At 42.4% G+C, this 20,573-nt stretch overlaps 1 protein-coding gene across 5 annotated transcripts in view; it reads left to right on the forward strand.

Moving 5' to 3' along the window:
- The window catches only part of LRCH1 (leucine rich repeats and calponin homology domain containing 1), a 216,600-nt gene that overhangs the window by 104,527 nt on the left and 91,500 nt on the right, over nucleotides 1–20,573 (forward strand). For all 5 annotated transcript variants that reach the window (XM_083168986.1, XM_083168990.1, XM_083168989.1 and 2 more), the window contains exons 2-4: nucleotides 7,345–7,489; nucleotides 14,710–14,836; nucleotides 18,584–18,689. In XM_083168986.1, the coding sequence (XP_083025112.1) occupies nucleotides 7,345–7,489; nucleotides 14,710–14,836; nucleotides 18,584–18,689 (378 nt within the window). The remainder of the gene's footprint in view (nucleotides 1–7,344; nucleotides 7,490–14,709; nucleotides 14,837–18,583; nucleotides 18,690–20,573) is intronic.

Consider the following 20,573-nt stretch of genomic DNA (forward strand, 5'->3'; position numbering starts at 1 on the left):
AAACAAGGTTTCAAAACATGAAACAAAGATTGTGTACTATCTCAGATACTGAATTTAAATGCTAAGCAATCATTTTCTTGCACATATATAGGACCGGTTACATATAATGTCCCCAGTAGTGCCAGTTACAAATGTTCCCAGTAGTGCTTTTAGCAAAAAAAAAAAAATTAACTTTCCGTAATGTATGGTTTTCGGAATAATTTGGATAAGGGTTTCTCAACCTGTACTGGTACGTTAATTGGCTCCCAACAAAATTTACCCTAGAATGGATGTGTGTGCATGTACATGTGGTAGGGAATATAGATTGTAAGCTCCACTGGGGCGGGGACTGATGTGAATGTTCAAATATTCTGTGTAATTTGCTGCTGAATATGTATGCGCTATATAAATAACTGGTAATAATGTAGAATTTAGTTAGAGGTGTGTGTGTGTGTGTGTGTGGGATGGAGGGGGGGGAGTACATGCAAACGTTGGGTTTCATGGGTTTAAAGCTACTACAGAATTGGCACCTGTGTAATTATAGGGTCCACATCCTGATAATTAATATGAATCAATGTGTCTCTAACTGCCCCTGCTCTACTTCGTAGCGGCAGCATGCAGGACTTCTTGTTCTAAGTAACCATCCCATGACCACTGATGTCACTGGATTGCATGACTAAAATCATGCATGCATAGTTATACTCTAATCAGTGCCAGAGTATTAAGGCCCCCATACATTAGGCCGACTTGTCCTTAGGACAAGTTGGACCCAATTCTCCTGTTAGCCGCCCGGCAGCTCCCCGGGAGGTTCACATACAATTTGTCACTTGATAAGCCAAATTTTACATGTGATAAATCGCTTGCGATTTACCACATGTAATGGGGGCGCCGTTGATCCTCATCAGGGGGAGCAGTGGGGCGGGCGGCGGGTTCCTGAGCACTTAGCTGGCCGGGCTGGGGCGCAGGGAGCCGTGCAAGAAGCCACTGCCATCAGCGGAAGCAGGGGGGCCCGTCTGACCTCCTGACTCAGATCCGATGCGCATTGGGTCGGAGGGGATGTCTCCATATGCGATTTGGGCCGATTTTACGGCACGATTCATCCGAATTGGGCAAAATCATGCCCAAATCGCATAGTGTATGGGGGCCTTTAGGTCTCCTAGTTTCAGTATTTATTAATTTCTCCCTTCTTCCCTATCTCCTGTTTTTCCTTGCATTTCAGACCATGGCCTGTTGGAATCACCTCTAGTGTCTCGTATGCATCCTAGTGTTGCAGAACTTGACTTCTCCACTGGCTTCTGATTGGAATTTGCTGTGACTTCCCCTTAACACACTTTGACTGGTTGATGCATCTCCATCACTTGCTGGCTCCATTCCACTCTTCCTTTGGCTATCAAAGCTTTAACATTAAGGGGCAGAACAAATGCCAGTCATCTACACATCTCTGAATCATCTACCCAAAACTACTTGCGGGGTCCCTGATGGTTTCATTGACTCTGCTCTGCTATTACTAACCTTGATCAAAACAGGGATTTTGCCACTTCAAGATCCAATTACATGACAAATTAGGACAAATGTTGTTAAGTATTCTGCTTAATGACAGAAAATGGTACAAGTTGTTCTTAAAAAAATGAGTCAGTAATAATATGGATACCTCACTGAGCAGTGCATTCAATTAACTGTGGGGTATTCCTCACATCTATTAGAATCTCCCCACTTGTCTGGAAGCCCTAGAAGGCAAAGCCCTCTTCCTTCATGCTCTCCATTTAGCACTATCCCCCTAACGAGTTCCCTGTCTACATTTTTCCCATCTGTGAATTGTAACAAAGCAACCCACGTTTGTACATACCCCAGCTGATGGCCATGCATCCTAATTAGGATAGCCATGTCTGTAGCATTTGGTAGGAGTTTGCTTTTTAATCTTTGCTAGGACTGGCTCTTATTACGGAAAATAGCAGCTTGGCTGGAGAAAGCGCTGCAGTATGTGGCAACCAGAAATGATTGTTATCAGGGTAAAATTTGGAGACACGGTGATCAGCCCCATACGCATAAAGCAGCGGTTCTAGCAAGCGATCACTGTCATTACAGCACGCCTGGAAAAGCTGTTCTAAATAGTGCTTTGAGATTTTGACTGTATTTGTTTATGGAATAAGAACCTGTTTTCCTATTGTCTGGCCTTGTTAGACCACATAAATCACTCTGCCACACACACGACTTGTACACTCATTGCACGGTATAAGCAGTAAGTAAATTTGCTTTATCTGAATGTGAGAACTTAAGAGCATGAATCGATTTGTCATCTGAGCTGTGTTACTACAGGACTACATAGAACTACTATAGATCCCTTATCCTGTTCCTGCAGGCAACTTTACCATTGGGTAACTAAAGTTTTTAGTCCCGTGAATGCCATGTCTGTGACGGCAGCCAGAAATACATCTTACAGTACAGAAGTTTTGGACTATGGAGTGATTTTGCTGAACGAAAAGATTATTTCTAGTCTGCCAGTGTGGGATTATATTGTGGCCTATAAATAGGTATTTGGCTGGAGCATGATGGGAAGCACTATTATGGAGGTGCTGTGCAGGGCTGGAGCCAAGCAATATGTACAGAAAAAGCGAAATATGGAACAGGATATTATAATATAATAATATATGTATAGGTTAGGTAATATCTTGTGGCTTCTAAATACGGAATACGGTCATTAGGTGGAACCTATTAAGGTGGACATGCAAGCGTTCTATGTGCTCGCCATTTTTCGTGCACGGTTCCTCCCTGCGCTTATATTCTTTCAAAAGAACTTGAAAAACCCATGTTGACTTTTCCGTTGTCGACCTAATACTTGTGTCGACCTTCTGACCCTGTCAACCTTAGCCATGTCGACTTATTGCAAGTCCCATCGACTTTTAGTGGTTGACCGAATGTTTGTTGACCTTCATATTGTCGACCTAGAGTAGGTATCCCCTGTGTATTATAACAGCCAAATATCGCTAAGTTATCTTTGTGCATCTATGGATTGCAAGGGACAAGTAGTCGTGTTAATGGCCATCTCCCCAAGCTTTGAAAACTGATGTTCTGTCTCAAATCATTTTGAAGAAACACTAAATATTCATCTAAAATGCAGGCCCAGACCTACCCTATCAAATTCATCAAGTCTAAACAGAGAATCCATGTGACAAACTGTCTAAATTAGCATATGTCTTGTCCCGTCTATACATCTCGAAAGTTATGCATGACTTAAAACCACCATGCTTTTCGACTTCTCTCCCGCCTCCGGTCTGGGAGACCAAAGAGCGCATGGTGACGTGATTCACATCATGGCATCCTTGGCTGCAGGAAATTGTGCCCTCTCCCCCACTCATCGAGCTCCTGACTGGGGAAGAGGGTGGAAACCATGAGGGTGATCCACTTTCCCATCAGTGAAATTTGTTAGTTGGTAATAATTCTTCCAGCATCCAGGTTCTGACAAAAAATATAAGGTTACTTTCTGTAGTAGTTTTGGGCCTAGAAGATATAGTATATTTAAAGGTGAGCTGTACATTTGAACTAGTGCTATATGTTAGAAGAAAAGAAAAAGTGAAATTGTTCTTCATTGGTCAGAAGCAAATATGGATTTAGGGCTCTATTTAGACCTGCATGGCTGAGAATGCATACGCAGCCGTGCACACTGGGAAAATCATTCATCATCAAATGATTTTTCTTCCTTTCTCGTAGCACTGAGTGAGCCAGGACTCAGTATGTAAATACCATGCCAAAGCACCCCACACTCACTGATCAAATATGGAAATATAAAGAACAAAAAGTCACTTTCTCCATCTCTAGTTTACTAGATAGAACTCTTGCTGCCTAATTCTGATGTTGGTGCATCCTAGTCTGTGACTTTATACCTTTCCCTGGTGTCCAGCCGTACAGTATGTCTGAATGCGCAAGCACTGAGATGTCCTCTCAAAGCATCTGCAGGCACTTAAATACTAATAGATGCACCATCGGAACTTGCCCCAGCCTCATTCTAGGTGCAGATCTTGTGAGTATGGCCTCCTATTACGCGTCTGTGTACACAACCAGATTAGTGGTACACCTGCGACACTCCTGTAACTCATTCATAAGATGCTCATCTACTGCATGAGCGCCTGAAGTGCCACCTTCTGCTCTCTACCCAAGAATGGCCAGTACATTTACAGTGTATCTCTCCATGTGTGTGCGCAAGAAATCGAACTCTGATTCTGTACAAACACAATCTGGATCATATACAATGCGGCTTAGATTCCACAACTGTGTTTGACATCAATATATTATGCAAATCAGGCCAATAGTGTGTTGTTGTTGTTGTTAAACTTTGTTTTGTAACTAAAGTACCACATGCCACCCAATTGTCCTAATTTACAGTAGGTATATACTGTATATTGACAAAGATTTGTGTTAAACTCGGTTCTTAACGAATATACACAAGTTTGTTTTTGAAAAATAATTCCCGTATTTTACTAAGCTCCCTTGTTTTGCTGGATAGTGTATTCATTTGTGTTTCTCTGCCAAGCACTGCTGAACATAAAGTTCACACAGATCACCCCCCCCCCCCGCCCTCTAGGCCACACATGGACCGGGGCTGAAGCGTGGGTCTATGCCCTTGTTCTGTGGATCACAAGTTCATAGCAACTTTAAAAAATTAGAAATCATATTGTGTTTTACTTAGGGAACTACAGGTCCCACCAAGCCTCCTTCGCATGTTGGTACTTGGAGCACATGTACCAGCATACGAGCCATTAAAGGGCTGCTGCTACCTGTAATCCCACCAGTAAAACAAATATTACAATAAAGACAATACACTCACACCATGAAAGTACAACTTTAATAAATCACTCTTGCATACTCCACTCACACACACACACACATTTACCTACATAAGGGGTCCATGGCTATCCGTAATACAGTGGTGTTGTGGGTCACACCATTTTGTAATTAGATTGGACCTATGATAAATCAGTGCACTGTAGATTGTGACATCAACATCCTGGGATCTGGAGGGTTGGTTCCTTTCGTACGACTGCGGATACCTGAAATGTTGTTTTCTAGATGGATATTCCTGGAAGAGTGCGCAAGCATTCAGTTAGCTGGTTGCGCAGTATAGAAGTATCTTGCCATCTGAAACAGAACATATAAATGAAAATAAACACAATAGCTAATCCCCCTTTAACTTGCATATTTGTGTATGATAGAAGTAGATTTGTTTTTGTGGTCAATTAATAAATGAATATGTTGTCCTGAATGCATTTAGCAATTAATTATTAAAGCCAAAATGAAAACAAGAAAACCACTTATAAAAACAAAAGATTTTCCTCTGATTCCAGTTGGTGTTCACACACAGAGAGAGAGAGAGAGTAATACATGGCAGCCATTTTCTCTTCATTAATTGGCTAATTCATCTGATGTTTAATGTGTACTGCACATGTGCATAACATGTACTGCTTCATTGGTCCCATTACCACCTAAGGTGAAGCCTGATTGCATCTTTAGACACGCCATCGGTCACAGCATGGCAGATGCAGTTTCTCCATCAGAGTATGGCCTCCAGAGTTAGCGGCTGTGCGACTTTGAACACCGCTGCTTTCAGCGACGCAGTTGGCTTTGCCACCCCCTGTAAGATCCGGGAATGTCTAGTATAATTCTAAGAGCAAGCTTCTGGTTCTGTGCTGCGTATGTGTGCGCATGTAGGACCCATGTGCTGTACAACTCAGACTCACGCCCAGTCTTAACGTTGTCCGTTTGCCTGTGAAATCCAACTTTGTATCAGGCATTTATACGTTGCAAGAGCAGCCTATAAGCTATAAGCATTAACCCCATCTAAAGATAATACATTTGTGAAGACCACAGTCCCCCATTAAGAAATATGGACAACGGTACTTTCTGTTACTTCATGCAGGAGATGTCTCTGGGCTGTATGTGTTAAAACCAGTTCCTGAATCTGAGTTATGATAGTAAAGGCAAACATACAGTATGGTCACAGGCAAAACGCTTAAGTAGAGTTAGTTGTACCTTGCACCATAAAAGTGTACAAAAAACGAGCTTAATTCCTCTTATATGCTGAGGCGGAGGCATTGCATGTTGTACACGGCTCAGAGATAGCAGTATGTATGCTCAGTTTATTCTGGGTATTAATCAAATTCCAATGTTTTTAACCATTTGTTTTGGTAGAACAATACAGCCCTTATCCCACCCCCTCCATCCACATGCAAAAAGGCATACAGTTAGGTGTCATGTGACTGTGCATGGGTGCATTTGTGTGCCATATGTTACATTAGTGGTGGCCCCTATTACATGACTCACCAGGGCTGATTTTAGACAAAGCAGAGGTTCTGTTCTTACTTTAAAATTAATATTTGAAAATTAGTTCTAGTTTGTTCTGGTTACGTCGGCATAGGCCATAGTATTTTCCAAGGACATTATGCTTCGGCGTGAATGTGTCATGCACAGTGTGGAGTAGGTGGGCCTCATTATAATCAGGAGACTATTGTGCGTGATTATTGAACGTGAGTACACTGCCATTTATGAAAATGCTACAAAGCAAAATTCTCCCAATAACGAAGTTAGATCCTCATTATAACCTGAAACTGAGGCTTTCCCCACACCCTGATACCCCAGGACTTGTACCACGCAGCCAATTAGTCCAATTAGACCAAGTATGTTCCTCCCACAGTTTATCAATGGGCACACACAGGTTCACCCACACCGTTTGCAGTTCTACATTTTGCTTTCCACAGAATAGCCTAAAGCACAAAATCCCTGTAGGTCATCTTGGAGGAGGGGGGAGGAGGAGGAAGGGGGAAAGGGGGGTGGGTGTCATGTCTGAGGAGTTTGCCTTGCCTCGTGCCTCATGAAGTCTTATTCTGGCTCTGGTCCTGTGTCCAAAACACATGAATCTGTCTGGTTCTGCTGGTAACACCTCACAGGCACACAAATGAAAACACAAAGATGTTACTGTACACATTGTTCATTGCTTGTTTTTAAGCTTGTGTTGGCAGTCGGCAATCCTGATTTATGCAAGGAAATGCATCTGCAATTTTGCAATGGGCGGTTATTCTTTCTTTCTGGGCAGCAACTTTTTCATCGCAGGAAACTGCTTTTTCTCAACTTAGCGATCCATGCTGAGTTCGGCCCAGTGTGCGTGCGCCCTCAAAATGGGCGTCTCGTACATTGTACATTTAGCTGCACAGATCAATACAAGGGAAGGAGTTTGTGGTGGCATTTGTGTTGGACCCACAATCAGGCCCTATATGTGCTGCGCACCCTAGTATGTTAATATGTTGTACTGCAGATTAATATTAATAGCGTGTATTTTTCCCAATAACACTGTGTTCATATGGTATTTCCACACAGATTTCTCCAGGAATAGGCTGACGGAGGTCCCGGTGGAAGTTTGTCAGTTTGTGTCCCTGGAAGCACTGAACCTATATCACAATTGTATCAAAATGATTCCTGAAACATTAGCACATTTGCAAATGTTGACGTACTTAAATATAAGGTAAGTGGTTATTTATGTGTATCATTGCAGACTGTTGTTCCTTACTTGCTTTCGGTATTGCTGCAGCTCTAGGCCTACACTTAAAAATAGGCCCATCATCATGACAGAGTGGTGGTCACCAGACACTACACGGCCACATGGTTGGCCATAAATCATAAGTATTACAATTGCATTCCTATTTTACACATTTATGCAATTTTTTGGACTTTTATATATTTAGGGAGAAATTGGGGCATATAGTGTATGGGTTCTACATGCCTACATGGCATTGGCCTCACTTCCACCACTTCTTAAAATAGGCCCGTGAACATTTTCAGCTGCAGGCCTGTGAGACCCTTTATCCCACCCTCCCTACAACTCTGTTTGTAAGCCTGGAGTGCTTTACCCTGAATGCTTGGCTTCCATCCCTTGAGAAGTGACAGCTTACAAAAGCTGCTGGTTTGTAAATAGTTGTTTGCATGTGTTAATGTGGGGCCCAACTCTGGTTCACTTGCAAAATGCAAATTCACTCTCTAATGGACAAAACCATGTTCATTGCAGGTGGTGGCAGATGTAACTTGTGCAGAGAGAGAGTTAAGGTACCCATACACTGAGGCGATTTGGTCTGACTAATCGGCCCGTTAAATCGGACCAAATCGCCTCTCCCTGACATGCAGTCGGGTCCGATGCGCGGTCCCGTGCGCATCGGACCCGACTAGGTCGTTGGACCGGCTGGCCATCCGACCACCCGTTCTGGGGCGGGCGGAAAGCAGGGACGCTTGCGATCCATCACAATGGATCGCATGCGTCCCTGCCACCATGAAGTTCCCGGCGGCTTGCAGGGGTATCGGGTGTCGGAACACTGCTGCGAGACGTCGCAGCAGTGTATGGGCACCCTTAGATTTGGGTGTTTTATTGTTTCTGTGCAGCGTAAATACTGGCTGCTTTATTTTTACACTGCAATATAGATATCCGTTTGAAGTACAAACCCCACCCAAATCTAACTCTCTCTGCCCATGTTATATCTGCCCCACCTGCAGTGCACATGGTTTTGTCCATGAGAGAGTGAATTTGCATTTGCAAGTGAACCAGAGTCAGGCCCTAATTCCATTAACACACGCACATGCGCACACACACACAACACAGTGAATTTGCTTTTGCAAGTGAACCAGAATCAGGCCCATAATGTGCCACAGAAAGGAAAAGCTCCTTATAATGTCTCCACGCCATATGAGGAGAGGCCATGGAGCAGAGTACTAGGGCAGTGTGAGCCATGGTAATATGTCAGGGGGCTGAGTGCACAGTAAGAGGGTGTCAGAACAGAAGAGAAATGCTGGGGGCAGTGTAATAATGGACAGTATTTGAGGTGAAGGGAACAAGGGGCAAAATGGATGCTGAGGAGAGGCAGGTAAGCATCTTTCCGTAGGGACTAAAGTCAGTTCTAGGTAATCACACTGCTTCCAGTTCCCTACAGCGTGGCAGCACTGGAATAGTTACTGCAATTTGTTCAAAATCCTTCAAACTTCACTTATAATGTAGATTTCAGGCTTTTTTTCTCTCCAGATTTAAAAGCAAAAACGCAGAGAATTATCAGTTACATATTCTTTAAGCTGAAAAATCCACATCTTCTATACTTGTAACAAGTTATTTTTTGTAATATTAATTGTAACTTGTTGTTTTCCGTAAATAATAATTGTAATGTTCGTTATTTGGTAGACTTGGAATGTATTATAGAGCTCGCTATAACAAGCAGCTAGAAAGAAAGTGTCAGCAAAAGTTACTTGCCGTTGCTTTATGTGCATGCAGAATATGTTTTCTTACATGTGATCTAGTCCTGTACATCCCCTCTCTCAGTGGGACCAGTGAGGTCCTGTTATCTTAGCATTTACAGCTTATTCACATTGTCAAAGAGATACTGAGGACACAGATGGAGTCAATCTTAAAAATGGCACAAGTCCCATAGTTACCTGGTCTATTTATCTTTATCACATTTCTCTCTGGGGTTCAGGCATTAGCATATCAAAAGTAGCAGTGGTTCAACATTATTGGACACATGATTGGACCAATGAGTCATGTAAGTCAGAAAAAAGTAGAGGGTTCATAAACTTACTCAAGGATCAGTTTATCACACAATCGGTAGAAACTCCAACTCGAAATGAGGCACTATTGGATTTAGTATTAACAAACAACATAGATCTAGTTTCAAATACCAAAGTAAAAGAACACATACAAGATGCGTCCACATACATCTTGGCTTTTTTTCTCAATTTGTCACAACATGTAAAACACGGCTTAGCTGTTTTTCCAAATGTAGCAAGTAGATAGAGTCTAAAAAATTTCTGAAGCAGTAGAACTTGTATAAAGTAATAGATTAGTGAAGCAAATTTTTTGAAAAATCACAAAGCGTGACTTTTACAGAGTCCAAGGTGTGCCATATTGCGCCATACATGGTGCAGTAAAACCAAGATGTACGTGGACACATGTAGGGAACAGTGGCCACAACATGGTCTCACTTGAAATCAACTTCTGCAAGCTACAACATACAGGACTGGATAAAATATTACATTTTAGGAAAGCTAACTTTGAATTATTCAGGGAATCTTTAAAATAAATTGACTGGGAAGCATTATTAAAGGGGAAGAATGCAGAGGAAATGTGGGAAACACTAAAAAAATGAACTGGAATCACTAACAAATAAATACATCCCAAAAAGCAATAAAGGTAAATTCAATAAGAAAAAGACATAATGGTTGGATAAAAAAAGTAAGGACCGCAATCAACAATAAGACAAGAGCATTTAAATTTTATAAGGATAAAGTGAATGACGAGGCATTTAGCAAATAAAAATAATTAAATCAAATTTGTAACAGGGTAATCAAAATAGCTAAAAGGGAAAATGAGGCGCGCATAGCCTCTGAGAGTAAAACCAACCCCAAGAAGTTTTTCAAACACATCAATAGTAAACTAATAATTAAAGAGAACATAGGCCCATTAACCAATATTGATGGTAAAAGCTTTACAGAGGATAAGGGAAAAGCAGAACTGTTTAACAAATTTTTCGCATCAGTGTTTACCAGTGGAGAGCAGACAGTGGAACTTACAGGTACCACAAATGGAACGAGCAAGCCAGATCTTAATATTGCTTTCAAGACAGACGAGATAAAATTGCGGCTCAGCAAAATCGAAACAAACAAATCACCAGGCCCAGATGGGATTCATCCTAGGGTACTAATGGAACTAAGGGAGGAATTAGCAACCCATCTGTATTACATTTTTTATAACTCGCTTACATCGAGTAAGGTACCAAAAGACTCGAGATTAGCTAAGGTAGTGCCAATATTCAAAAAAGGGATGACCCAGCAAAATATAGGCCTGTGAGCTTAACATCAATAGTGGGTAAATTATTTGAGGGATTTTTAAGGGATGGTATCCAGGAATATTTAGATCTTCATAGTTTAATTTGTATCAACCAACATGGGTTTGTGAAAAATCGTTCATGCCAAACAAATTTATTAGGCTTCTATGAGGATGTCAGCAAAAATCTTGATAATGGAAATGCTGTAGACGTGGTCTTCTTAGATTTTGCTAAGGCCTTCGATACAGTGCCACACAAGAGGTTGATAAACAAAATGGAGGAACTGGAACTAGGGGTAAGAATTTGTAGATGGGTAGGGAACTGGCTGTGTAATAGAGATGTTTAAAATAAACATCTGTGTAATAATAGATGTTTAAAATAAGTCTGGACAAACCTTTATTGGTTAAAAACATCCAGGAGTAAAAATAAGAATAACGATCTGTCTTTAAAATATCAGTATTCACTACATAAAACAAGGGTTAAGCTAATAAACCAAGGTTGAACTCGATGGACGCAAGTCTTTTTCAGCCTAATAGTAGTATGTAACTTTGTAACATTGATGATGTCAACAAGGTTAAAATAATATCATCATCAATGTCAAAACTTGCAAAATCTCAAACTTGGAAATGTTGCCATTTCCATGATAATTGGTGTTAGGTTTAGGGACCTAGGTGTAGATGTATGAAGCAGTGATAAGGGAGGAGAAGTGAGCCAGAGGAGAAGTGGCCCATGGCAACCAATCAGCACTGAAGTAACATCTGTAATTTGCATACTATAAAGTTATACAGAGCAGCTGATGCCCTGGCCCACTTCTCCTCTGGCTCCCATCTCCTCCCTTATCCCTGCTTCATACCTCTACCCCAGAGTAAAAGGAGAAATACTATGATGACATAATCTTGGTGTCGGCATCCTGAACATGTTGACATTCTCATGTCCACTTAATGAACGTTGTAAATATCAAACATATTTACTGAACTGTAGCAAAAGAAAAATTGATGTAATACTCTATTATATTTACTTCTAACCTCCATTTCCTACTATAATTTTGTAAGCAATTGTACTGATAGCATAAGCAACAAACCTTATCAAAATCCGTTGTAAAGTGTACTTACAGGTGCAAATAACATTAATCTATACCATTATTTAGAAATACTTAGATCTTGATGTATGCTGAGGCACGACCAGACATTTAGGGGTACATTTACTAAGATGGGAGTTCTATTGAAGATGGGATGTTGCCCGTAGCAACCATTCAGATTCTATCGATTTATCTTCTTGAAAGTGCTAAATAAATAAGAAGAAAAACAGAGCGAGTTTATGTTCCCTGTTCCCCACTAGTAACCCTGAGATATTAACATTTTGACAAATGGCCCTCGCCAGGGCCTCCATACACAGAACAAATTTGAGTGGCGACAAGGGGCAGCCCTGCCAAGTGCCATTCCCAATCCTAAACGGGTTTGACAACTCTCCATTTATGCGAATACGAGCTGAAGGTCTAGAGTACAAAGCCCAAATTCTTTGCAAGCCTACGTGACCCAACCCCGGATGCTCCAGCACTCATAATAAGAAGTCCCAATCCACCCAATCGAACTCCTTCTCAGCGTCGGTTGAAAGTAAAATACTGTAGAAGGAGCTTTGCAACTTGAGGCGCAATGGATTAAATCTAGAACTTTAGTGGTATTGTCCCTGGCCTTGCGACCAGGGACACCTCCCACCTCAGGGGCAAACGCAGGATTTTCAGAAGGGGGTTTCCAGAGGGGCGGAGCAAAGCACGGAGATGTACACTTAGGTGACCAAGTATATGCCGGGTCATTTAAAGTATTATAGATAGACCAAATGTATATAAATAATAATAATACCCCTGGGCATAGCAATGTATTGGGGCCCCTACCGATCCTCCAGCAGTAGGGGTGTGGAAAGCTTTGATGTCCCACGGGTGGTAGGGGGTATTATATCAACCCCTCAGCATGTAGGGCCTGGATCAGTAATTTCCACTGATTACCCCTTTACTGCACAGATGGTGGGAGATGAGGTGGGAGAAGGGGGCATTGGGCTGAATGAAGGGGCCCTGATACATAACTTCCAGGGTGGTAGAGGATGTTTAATACGCAGAGGAGGGGTGTATAGGGGAGTGAGCTTATACTGTACATAATTTTCTGGTGGGAGGACAGCTTGCTTGACTGCAGATATCTCCAGTTCCCGGAAATAGATTTTTTAGATTTTAATGGAATTAAAAACTAGAGAATCCCACCTACCAAATAGTATTGGGGGCTAGGGGATCAGAGTTCAGGAGGCAGAGCAATCTGCCACCGAGGATATAAAACTACATACCAGGTGTGTGGAGCTGGAGCAGTAACCAGCTGCTGGAAGGCTGATATCTCTGGTTCTGGGAACAGTAGAGACAAGCTACTAGTCTCCATAAAAGGGGGGAGCCCCAGCTTTTGGAATATACCTTTAGAAAAACTCTAGTCAGACAGAACCTTAAATATCTGAGTGGGAAGAGCAATTATAACAGGCTTGGATGGGGACCACTGCTTTGAAGTCAGATATCTTCAGTTCCCACAGGCCGATTTTTAAAATTCTTGTACCCATGGAAAGAGGAGACTCTCAGCTTTCAGCCTAGGGCCCATAGACTCATGGGGGGGTTTCTGGGTACTCAGAAACCCCCCCTGCGTGCGCTACTGCACCTGCTCAGAGTGAATTAGGTTTGGTAAAAAAGCCTTCAGGCGATTCGCCAACAATTTAGCAAACCGCTTCAAGTCGACGTTCAACAGGGAGATGATTTACCTCACAGGGAGATGATTTACCTCTTATTCTTAAGGAGTATAAGGTTTTTGTGTATGCTGAGATGCTTTTAGTTGTTCCTACAGTGTAAATTTACATTTGTTAATAAGTCCTGACCTTTAGGGCTGTTTCACACAGTACGGTTCCTGCCGCACGGTGAAATCCCGTACGGCCAGGGAGCCGTGCCGCACTCAGCAGTTGTGAATGGACACTATTGTGTCCATTCACACGGGACGGCCACGGCCCAGCCGCACGGCTGCAGCCGGATCCCCCCACTGGAAGGGACGGCTGCCGGGCTGTGGCCATCCCTGCCATTATAAAATTCTGAGTGCGGCGCGGCTCCCTGACCGTACGGGATTTCACCGTGCGGCAGGAACCGTACTGTGTGAAACAGCCCTTAGGTAGTGGGACGGGATGTGATTTGTATTGCTTACAGTACCTCATGGGTTAATAACTTACCTGAAAGGCAGCAGCTGAACCCCCATGCCCCCCCTCACTCAACGCCAAACAAGAACATAACAAAAGTGCGGGCAGAACTGTAAACATCATAGACAGATTTCTATTATTTCAGTTATTGGTTTTAAAGTATTTTCCTGCTGAATACGATTTATATTAAGAACATTAATGACCTATTATGGCTAAATCTGCAGAATGGGCAGCACAATGTGCACATTTATAGTGCCTGTGGAAAGCTGGAGCTATACTGTACAAGTGTGGGTAGAAACTTTGACAGGTTTCCTTATAAAGTGCTTGTTTCATTAGCGTAGAACATGCAGTAAATGTTACCCACTGGATTAGGCATGACTAAAAGATGAAAGAGCAGGGAATTCAGAGCAGGGTGTTCACTGAAAAGCTCATACTGCCGTTCCGCACTTTCTATTCCTCGCTCGTTGTCCTAGGCCTTTTCTTCCTCCCACACACTTGTTTTTGTGCTGTATACAGAGATCTGGCTGTGAAGCTGGTTCTTTACATAACCCTGTATTGGACAGTGTTCAGCTGCACTTCTGAAAGCACAAGGAAGCCTGTAGCTCTATTTTAATGCCTTTGTGATATTCTCTATATAGCTTGACTCTGAATACGATTGTTTTGTTTGTTTTTGCAGTCGAAACCAACTCTCCTCATTGCCGGCCTGCATATGCGGTCTTCCTCTAAAAGTCTTAATTGCAAGTAATAATAAACTCGGATTTCTTCCAGAGGAAATAGGTCAACTACAACAGTTAATGGAGCTGGTATGTCACTAAATTCAGTATTTTTATTCCTCACTTTCCATTTTAGGGGAGGTGTAACCTCAGGCTGATGTGTGCGTTCTAAGGTGAGCCAAATTTACCAGACCCTGTGGGAAAATGTGAACTTTATCTAATGAGTCAAAAAATTTTCTTCGATAAGAAAACAGAAATCTGGCAGGAAATTAATTGAAAGACCTTTTGGAAAATCACTTAGTAAAGCAGATTTATTCTAAAGAAAAAGGCTGAGGGGACAGCACTGGATTAGACACAAATTACTATGCTGTCAGAGTACATAAAGGAGCAGCACATAGTAATCATGGCGTCATGTTGGATGCCACCGGCTGCGCCAGTGTTCTAGATCACATTGATGACACTACATGCATGATGAAATGCTTTCTAATATTAGCGTGTTCCTGCGAATTTGTAGGGGAACAATGAAGTGTGTGACGGCGTTGACAGTCGGGATTCGGCTTCCTGCAGTCCTCTTACGCATTGCTTACATTATAAATAGGAGAAGCTAGCAGAGAACGGGCCACTTGGCCCATATCTGAAATGGGGTCAGTTGTGTTATGTACACTGGAAGACTCCCAGGCGTATGTAGTCACAGCTGATTATCTTTAAAATGGGCAGCATAAATTCCATCTCCTCAGTCCCTTACCTGCAGCTCCAGCCTCCAGTTCCATAAGCTCTTGCTGCCTCTTCCAAACAAGCCCTGCAGAGAAATAAAATGGATGGAGGTAAAGTACAAGCCAATCCTCTCCTTACTGCAATGTTACAGGCTGTGTTTGGGCAAAATGACAGTTAGGGGCTGGTTGGCTGCTACTTTATCTCTCTCCAAGGCTTAGTACACAGACCCCCTAGACATTTCAAACTGGGTTTACTTCACACATGTTATGTGCAGTAAAGCACACAGTGCAGCTCTCAGACGCATGCCAAGTAAAACCAGTCAATGAGAAAATCCAGCTGTTTTAAATGGCTGTAATTCAAAATGAGCTGAGTGGATTCCCCTGAAAGTTTTTCTCTCATTTCAGTTAGTCTTTTGCAAAGTTTAAAACCTGAAAGTATAAATTGTAATGAAATGTCCACTTCATCTGTACACTATTGGTAATTAATAGTTATATTTTCATGATCCCCCAGTTGCATCATGGATTTTTTTAGTGACCCATAGTGATGCAGATTATGGAAGAATATATTTACCAGTGTTTGCTTTAAGCAAAGGTTGATACAGACAGTATACTCTGAGGCCTAGGTGTCGTCTTGCACCTTCCAACTGTTGTAGGACCACATATCCCAACATACCCTTAATAGCATTCTGCTATTAAAGAATGCTAAAGTGTTGCAAGGCATTGCTGGAGGGCCACTTTTAGGTACTCCGGTTTACTGTACCTGTTTAGAGGCTGTTTTCACATGGCACATGGAGGGGCATTTAGGTCCCGTCAGATCTGCTACTTCATACGCAAGAATGTTTATTACTTTGCGCATGTGCAGGACCCATTCTGCTCATGTTTGATTGGGTCATGTGATGTAGGAAGCAAGATGGCAGCAGACTGTCAGTGCTGCCATTTTTTCTGGGTAGGGGGCAGTGAGGTGGTGGTATTGGCCTCCGTTTCACAAAATTGACGGTTGTCGCTGCTGTTTAAGGTGTCCACTTATAATAGATGCATTCAGCTGCTTAGCATGCAGAACTATTGCTGTGGCTTCTAAGCCGTGATCGCTCAGCAGCGATAGCCACTTCAACCCGAATTGTCCCTGTGGCATGCAGATAACAAATTGTTTATATTTGCCTGTAGGGAAGGTTGTTCACATCCCTTGGCCCTATTGATATTATAATGTCTATCATTTTTTTTCAGGCCACTTGCATCAGTCCTATACTAGTTGCAAAAGAACCACCTGAAAACAGGAGTATGAATGCTGACATGCAACAATGTTTAGCCCGCCACTCCATGGTCATGCCCTCAGTGAACTTTGCCCATGTGACTTTGGCCAGATACAGCCCAGTTACATTCCCTTCAGTCATAGTAGTGATGCAGCGGAGTTGTGTACAATCTGTGCATTGTCCATATTGTGCAGAAAACGGAGAGAAAATGCACACAACACTCTCCATAATCTAACATTCATCTCTGCATCAGCACTTAAGTGGCCAGTCCTTTTTTTTTTTTTATTAAATATATGTAGTATTTTAATGTTAAATATGTATAATCTCCTGGACCTGTATTAACTGTATAGAGAATGAGTTCTGATGTCATGGCTTTAAAATCATGTACTGTAGCACAAAATGCGTGGCCGCAGCGAAAAAACAGTACCATTTTATAGAGTGTAGTATGGAGAATAGAGCAGCATCAGGTGTCTAATATTATCCCAATCCATTCATCATCAATAGATAAGTGACATTTAAATATTAATTAAATCGATATGTAGCCCATACTTCCATTTAAGTCATGTACTGTATGTCATTATTAAATGGAATTAGGCATGTGAGACGATAGGATGTAGGCAATGTATGATTGCAAAGTGTATTAGGCATTATATATAAATAATAATAATAATAACTTTTATTTCGATAGCGCTCTTTCTCCAACAGGGCTGAAGGGGATTAGTTGTGATGGGAAAAGCATTCCACCATCGCTTCAGAGTTTCAGAATGGGCCAAATTGAGCCCTATGAAACCTATCAATGTTACCCTGGGCTCAAAGGGATGGTGCATATATAAAGAGGATATGGGAGGTATCCAATTAGCTCCCCCCAAAAAATTGGGAGCAAAAAATTTGTTTTTTTTTTTGTGATTTACACAATGTTTCTCCAATTTGGTTGTCTTAAATAAAATAAAAATATCTCAAACACACTGGTTTAGTAAATCCAGTGTGTTTTTCACTGACCACAGCACGGTTTTTGCCCAAAAATGTTGCTGCTCTTTGGGGATTTGGCTTTGCTTGCCTGAGGCAGGTGAAATGATATCACCAATAGGCAATCCCTGCTGGCTTATCATGGCTCATTGGATTGGAGCAGGCGTTGAGTGTGGGAGTGTGAGACAAAGATCTTGTGTAGGGGTCAACTTGGGAGATATTTGCGATCAGACAAGAGATACATATTGGTATATCCTTGTGTGATTGGCAGTCCTGGAATAAGGGTGATTGGAGAGGAGAATGCCTACACTGTCTCACGTGGTTCATCAGACGTGGTCAATAATGGCTGTTATCTTCTCATTTTCAACTTTTCTGTAAGAATAGGGAAGCAGATATAAAATGATATATGAACAATTTTTTTTTTCTATCTTATAAATTCCTCTTTTATAATCAGTTTCTGGACATTCCTACAAGAAAAAACAGAAGGGTTTCTGAGCGCAGATTGTATGATTATGCACTGCAGCCGTCTCAATTGCAATCTATTGCAATGCTTCTCTTAACTTTTGTAAAGGGTTAGAAATGGAGGATGTGTTAAAGAAATGTATTGGAAAGAAATGCATGGTATTTGTGTATATTGGTGGGTTTATATTTTGTTATACAGTTGATTCAAATATAATAAACCGTCATTTGTTCTATTTTGTCTAGACAACTGAAAAGCACTTTCATTAGTTAAAATAACCATGTTTAGGATCACAAAATGTTTCTGAAGTCTAAACACGGCCCATGCTTGGTGACTGGCTGAGGCATATATACTGGGGAATGTGCACTGTATTAGATTAGGGTACTCATGTAGGGGTTTACACTGAATGCACAGGTCTCACATTGAATGCACATTCTGTTTGGTGCAGGATATCAGCTGCAATGAAATAACATCTTTGCCACAGCAAATGAGTCTACTGAAGTCTCTGCGAGAACTAAATGTAAGAAGAAATTATTTGAAGGTTCTACCTCAAGGTAAGTGTTCAAGGAATATGGGCAAGTATACAGGTTGGATAATATATAGGGGTGTGGATTATTCTATAGACCATGTCTAAATAGACAGTCAATAGGTCTATCCCAAAAGGAAGACATGGTCAAAAAGTCGATGATCAGTAGGTCGAAAGGATCAAAAGTTGGACAGGGTCACAAGGTCAACATGAAAAAGGTAGACACATGAAAAGGTCAACTTGAATTTTTCAAATTTTTTGGGTGTCAATGTTGGCAACTGTCGACATGGACCCCCAGTGAGTGTAACGCGTACCCTTGGTATGGCTTGCTCCGCTCACCATGCTTCTGGCGCAGTGCCTCAATACACTCAGCACATTGTTATATGCTCCCTCTATGCTGACATGGATGGTGAGGTAAGAACAAGCTGGTTTAAAAAAGAAAATCGTGAAAAATTATGTAGACCTTGTCATGTGTCTACCTTTTTCATGTCAATCATTTGACCCTGTTGACCCATTGCATGTTGACCTTGTGGGGTCCACCTATTGACTGTGTATCTAGACACTGTAGATCTATCAACTGAAATCACTATATAGATTTAATAAGTTGACACTGAAGGGAGGGTTGTTCTCACTCAACTGACTGCTCAGTGAATCACCATACAGTATCAGCAGCTCTTCATCCACAGGAACAGTGATTCCTATCGACACAAAACAAGGTAGAATGGCTTGTGCTCCACAATGAGTGCAGCTGAAATCTAGAAATGCCAATCACTAACAAATACACAAGTGTTCTCTGTTAGGCCAAAACCACACAAGCAATGTGGTACCATGGGATGGGCAGAAACAGGTCACAGGGAGCATGTTTCTCGGCTCCTGATTGGCCCGCTAGGCGGACAATAGAATTCAGTCTGAGGAGAGGCGCCGAATATGAAACTTCAGCATCTCTCCTCAGCGCGATGCAGAGACAGCGCAGACAGCGGGGACCGGCGACAGCTTTGAAGATTACCTGGACTACGTCGGATCAAGAGAAGACTTCTTCAGCGCAGGAACAGGTGAGTAGGATTTCCTTCCACAGCTCCAACATGGATTTCTTCGGACCCGGACCCCGCCATGGACCTGGAGGACGACACGGACCGTCGACATGGACCTGGAGGACGACGCAGACAGCCGACATGGACGACACAGGACATCAGGACCAGGGCTACCTACGGGATCAAGAAAGGTAAGTATCAGTATGTATGTGTTATGTATGTATTAAACTTTTATTTTTCACGTGTGTCAGTGTGTTTATTTAACTCTTTCTTTTACTGTGGCACTACAAGACCCAGCGGGCCCTTTAATGCCCCGCAGGCTGGGACTTGTGGTTCTCCAAGTCCCAGCTTGCGGGGGAGGCTTGCTGGGACTCATAGTTCACCAGTAAAAGACAATGGTTTTTATTCTATTTTTTACACCATACCATCAGCTCGATGCCCACCGCCCAGGGGCATCGAGGACAGCACCAGGCTTCAGCCTGGTCAGGTAAGTCCTGGAGGGGGGGGACCCCTTTATTGGGGGGGTCCCCACTCCCCCAGGGCCCCTGGCCAGGCTGACTGGTCGGTAGTGTTAATGCTTTGGCCGGGGGGACTTGCATAAAAAGTCTCCCCCCGGCTGTGGCATTAGCCTGCTGGCTGGTTTTGCCTGGGGCTGGTTCTTAAAATACGGGGGACCCCTAGTCATTTTGTCCCCCGTATTTTGGGAACCAGCCCCAGAGCAGGAGCCTGGGGCTGGTTGTTAAAAATCGGGGAACCCCTATTTGTCGGGTTCCCTGATTTTTAATTACCGGCTCCAGGCTCTGTCAGCCTGGTGCTGGTTTCGGCTGTGGGGGGGACCCCACGCCGGTTTTTTTTTTATTTATTTAATTTTTCTATTTTTT

Source organism: Crinia signifera, chromosome 2, assembly GCF_055691185.1.
Source record: "Crinia signifera chromosome 2, ASM5569118v1, whole genome shotgun sequence".
NCBI classification, from domain to species: domain Eukaryota; kingdom Metazoa; phylum Chordata; class Amphibia; order Anura; family Myobatrachidae; genus Crinia; species Crinia signifera.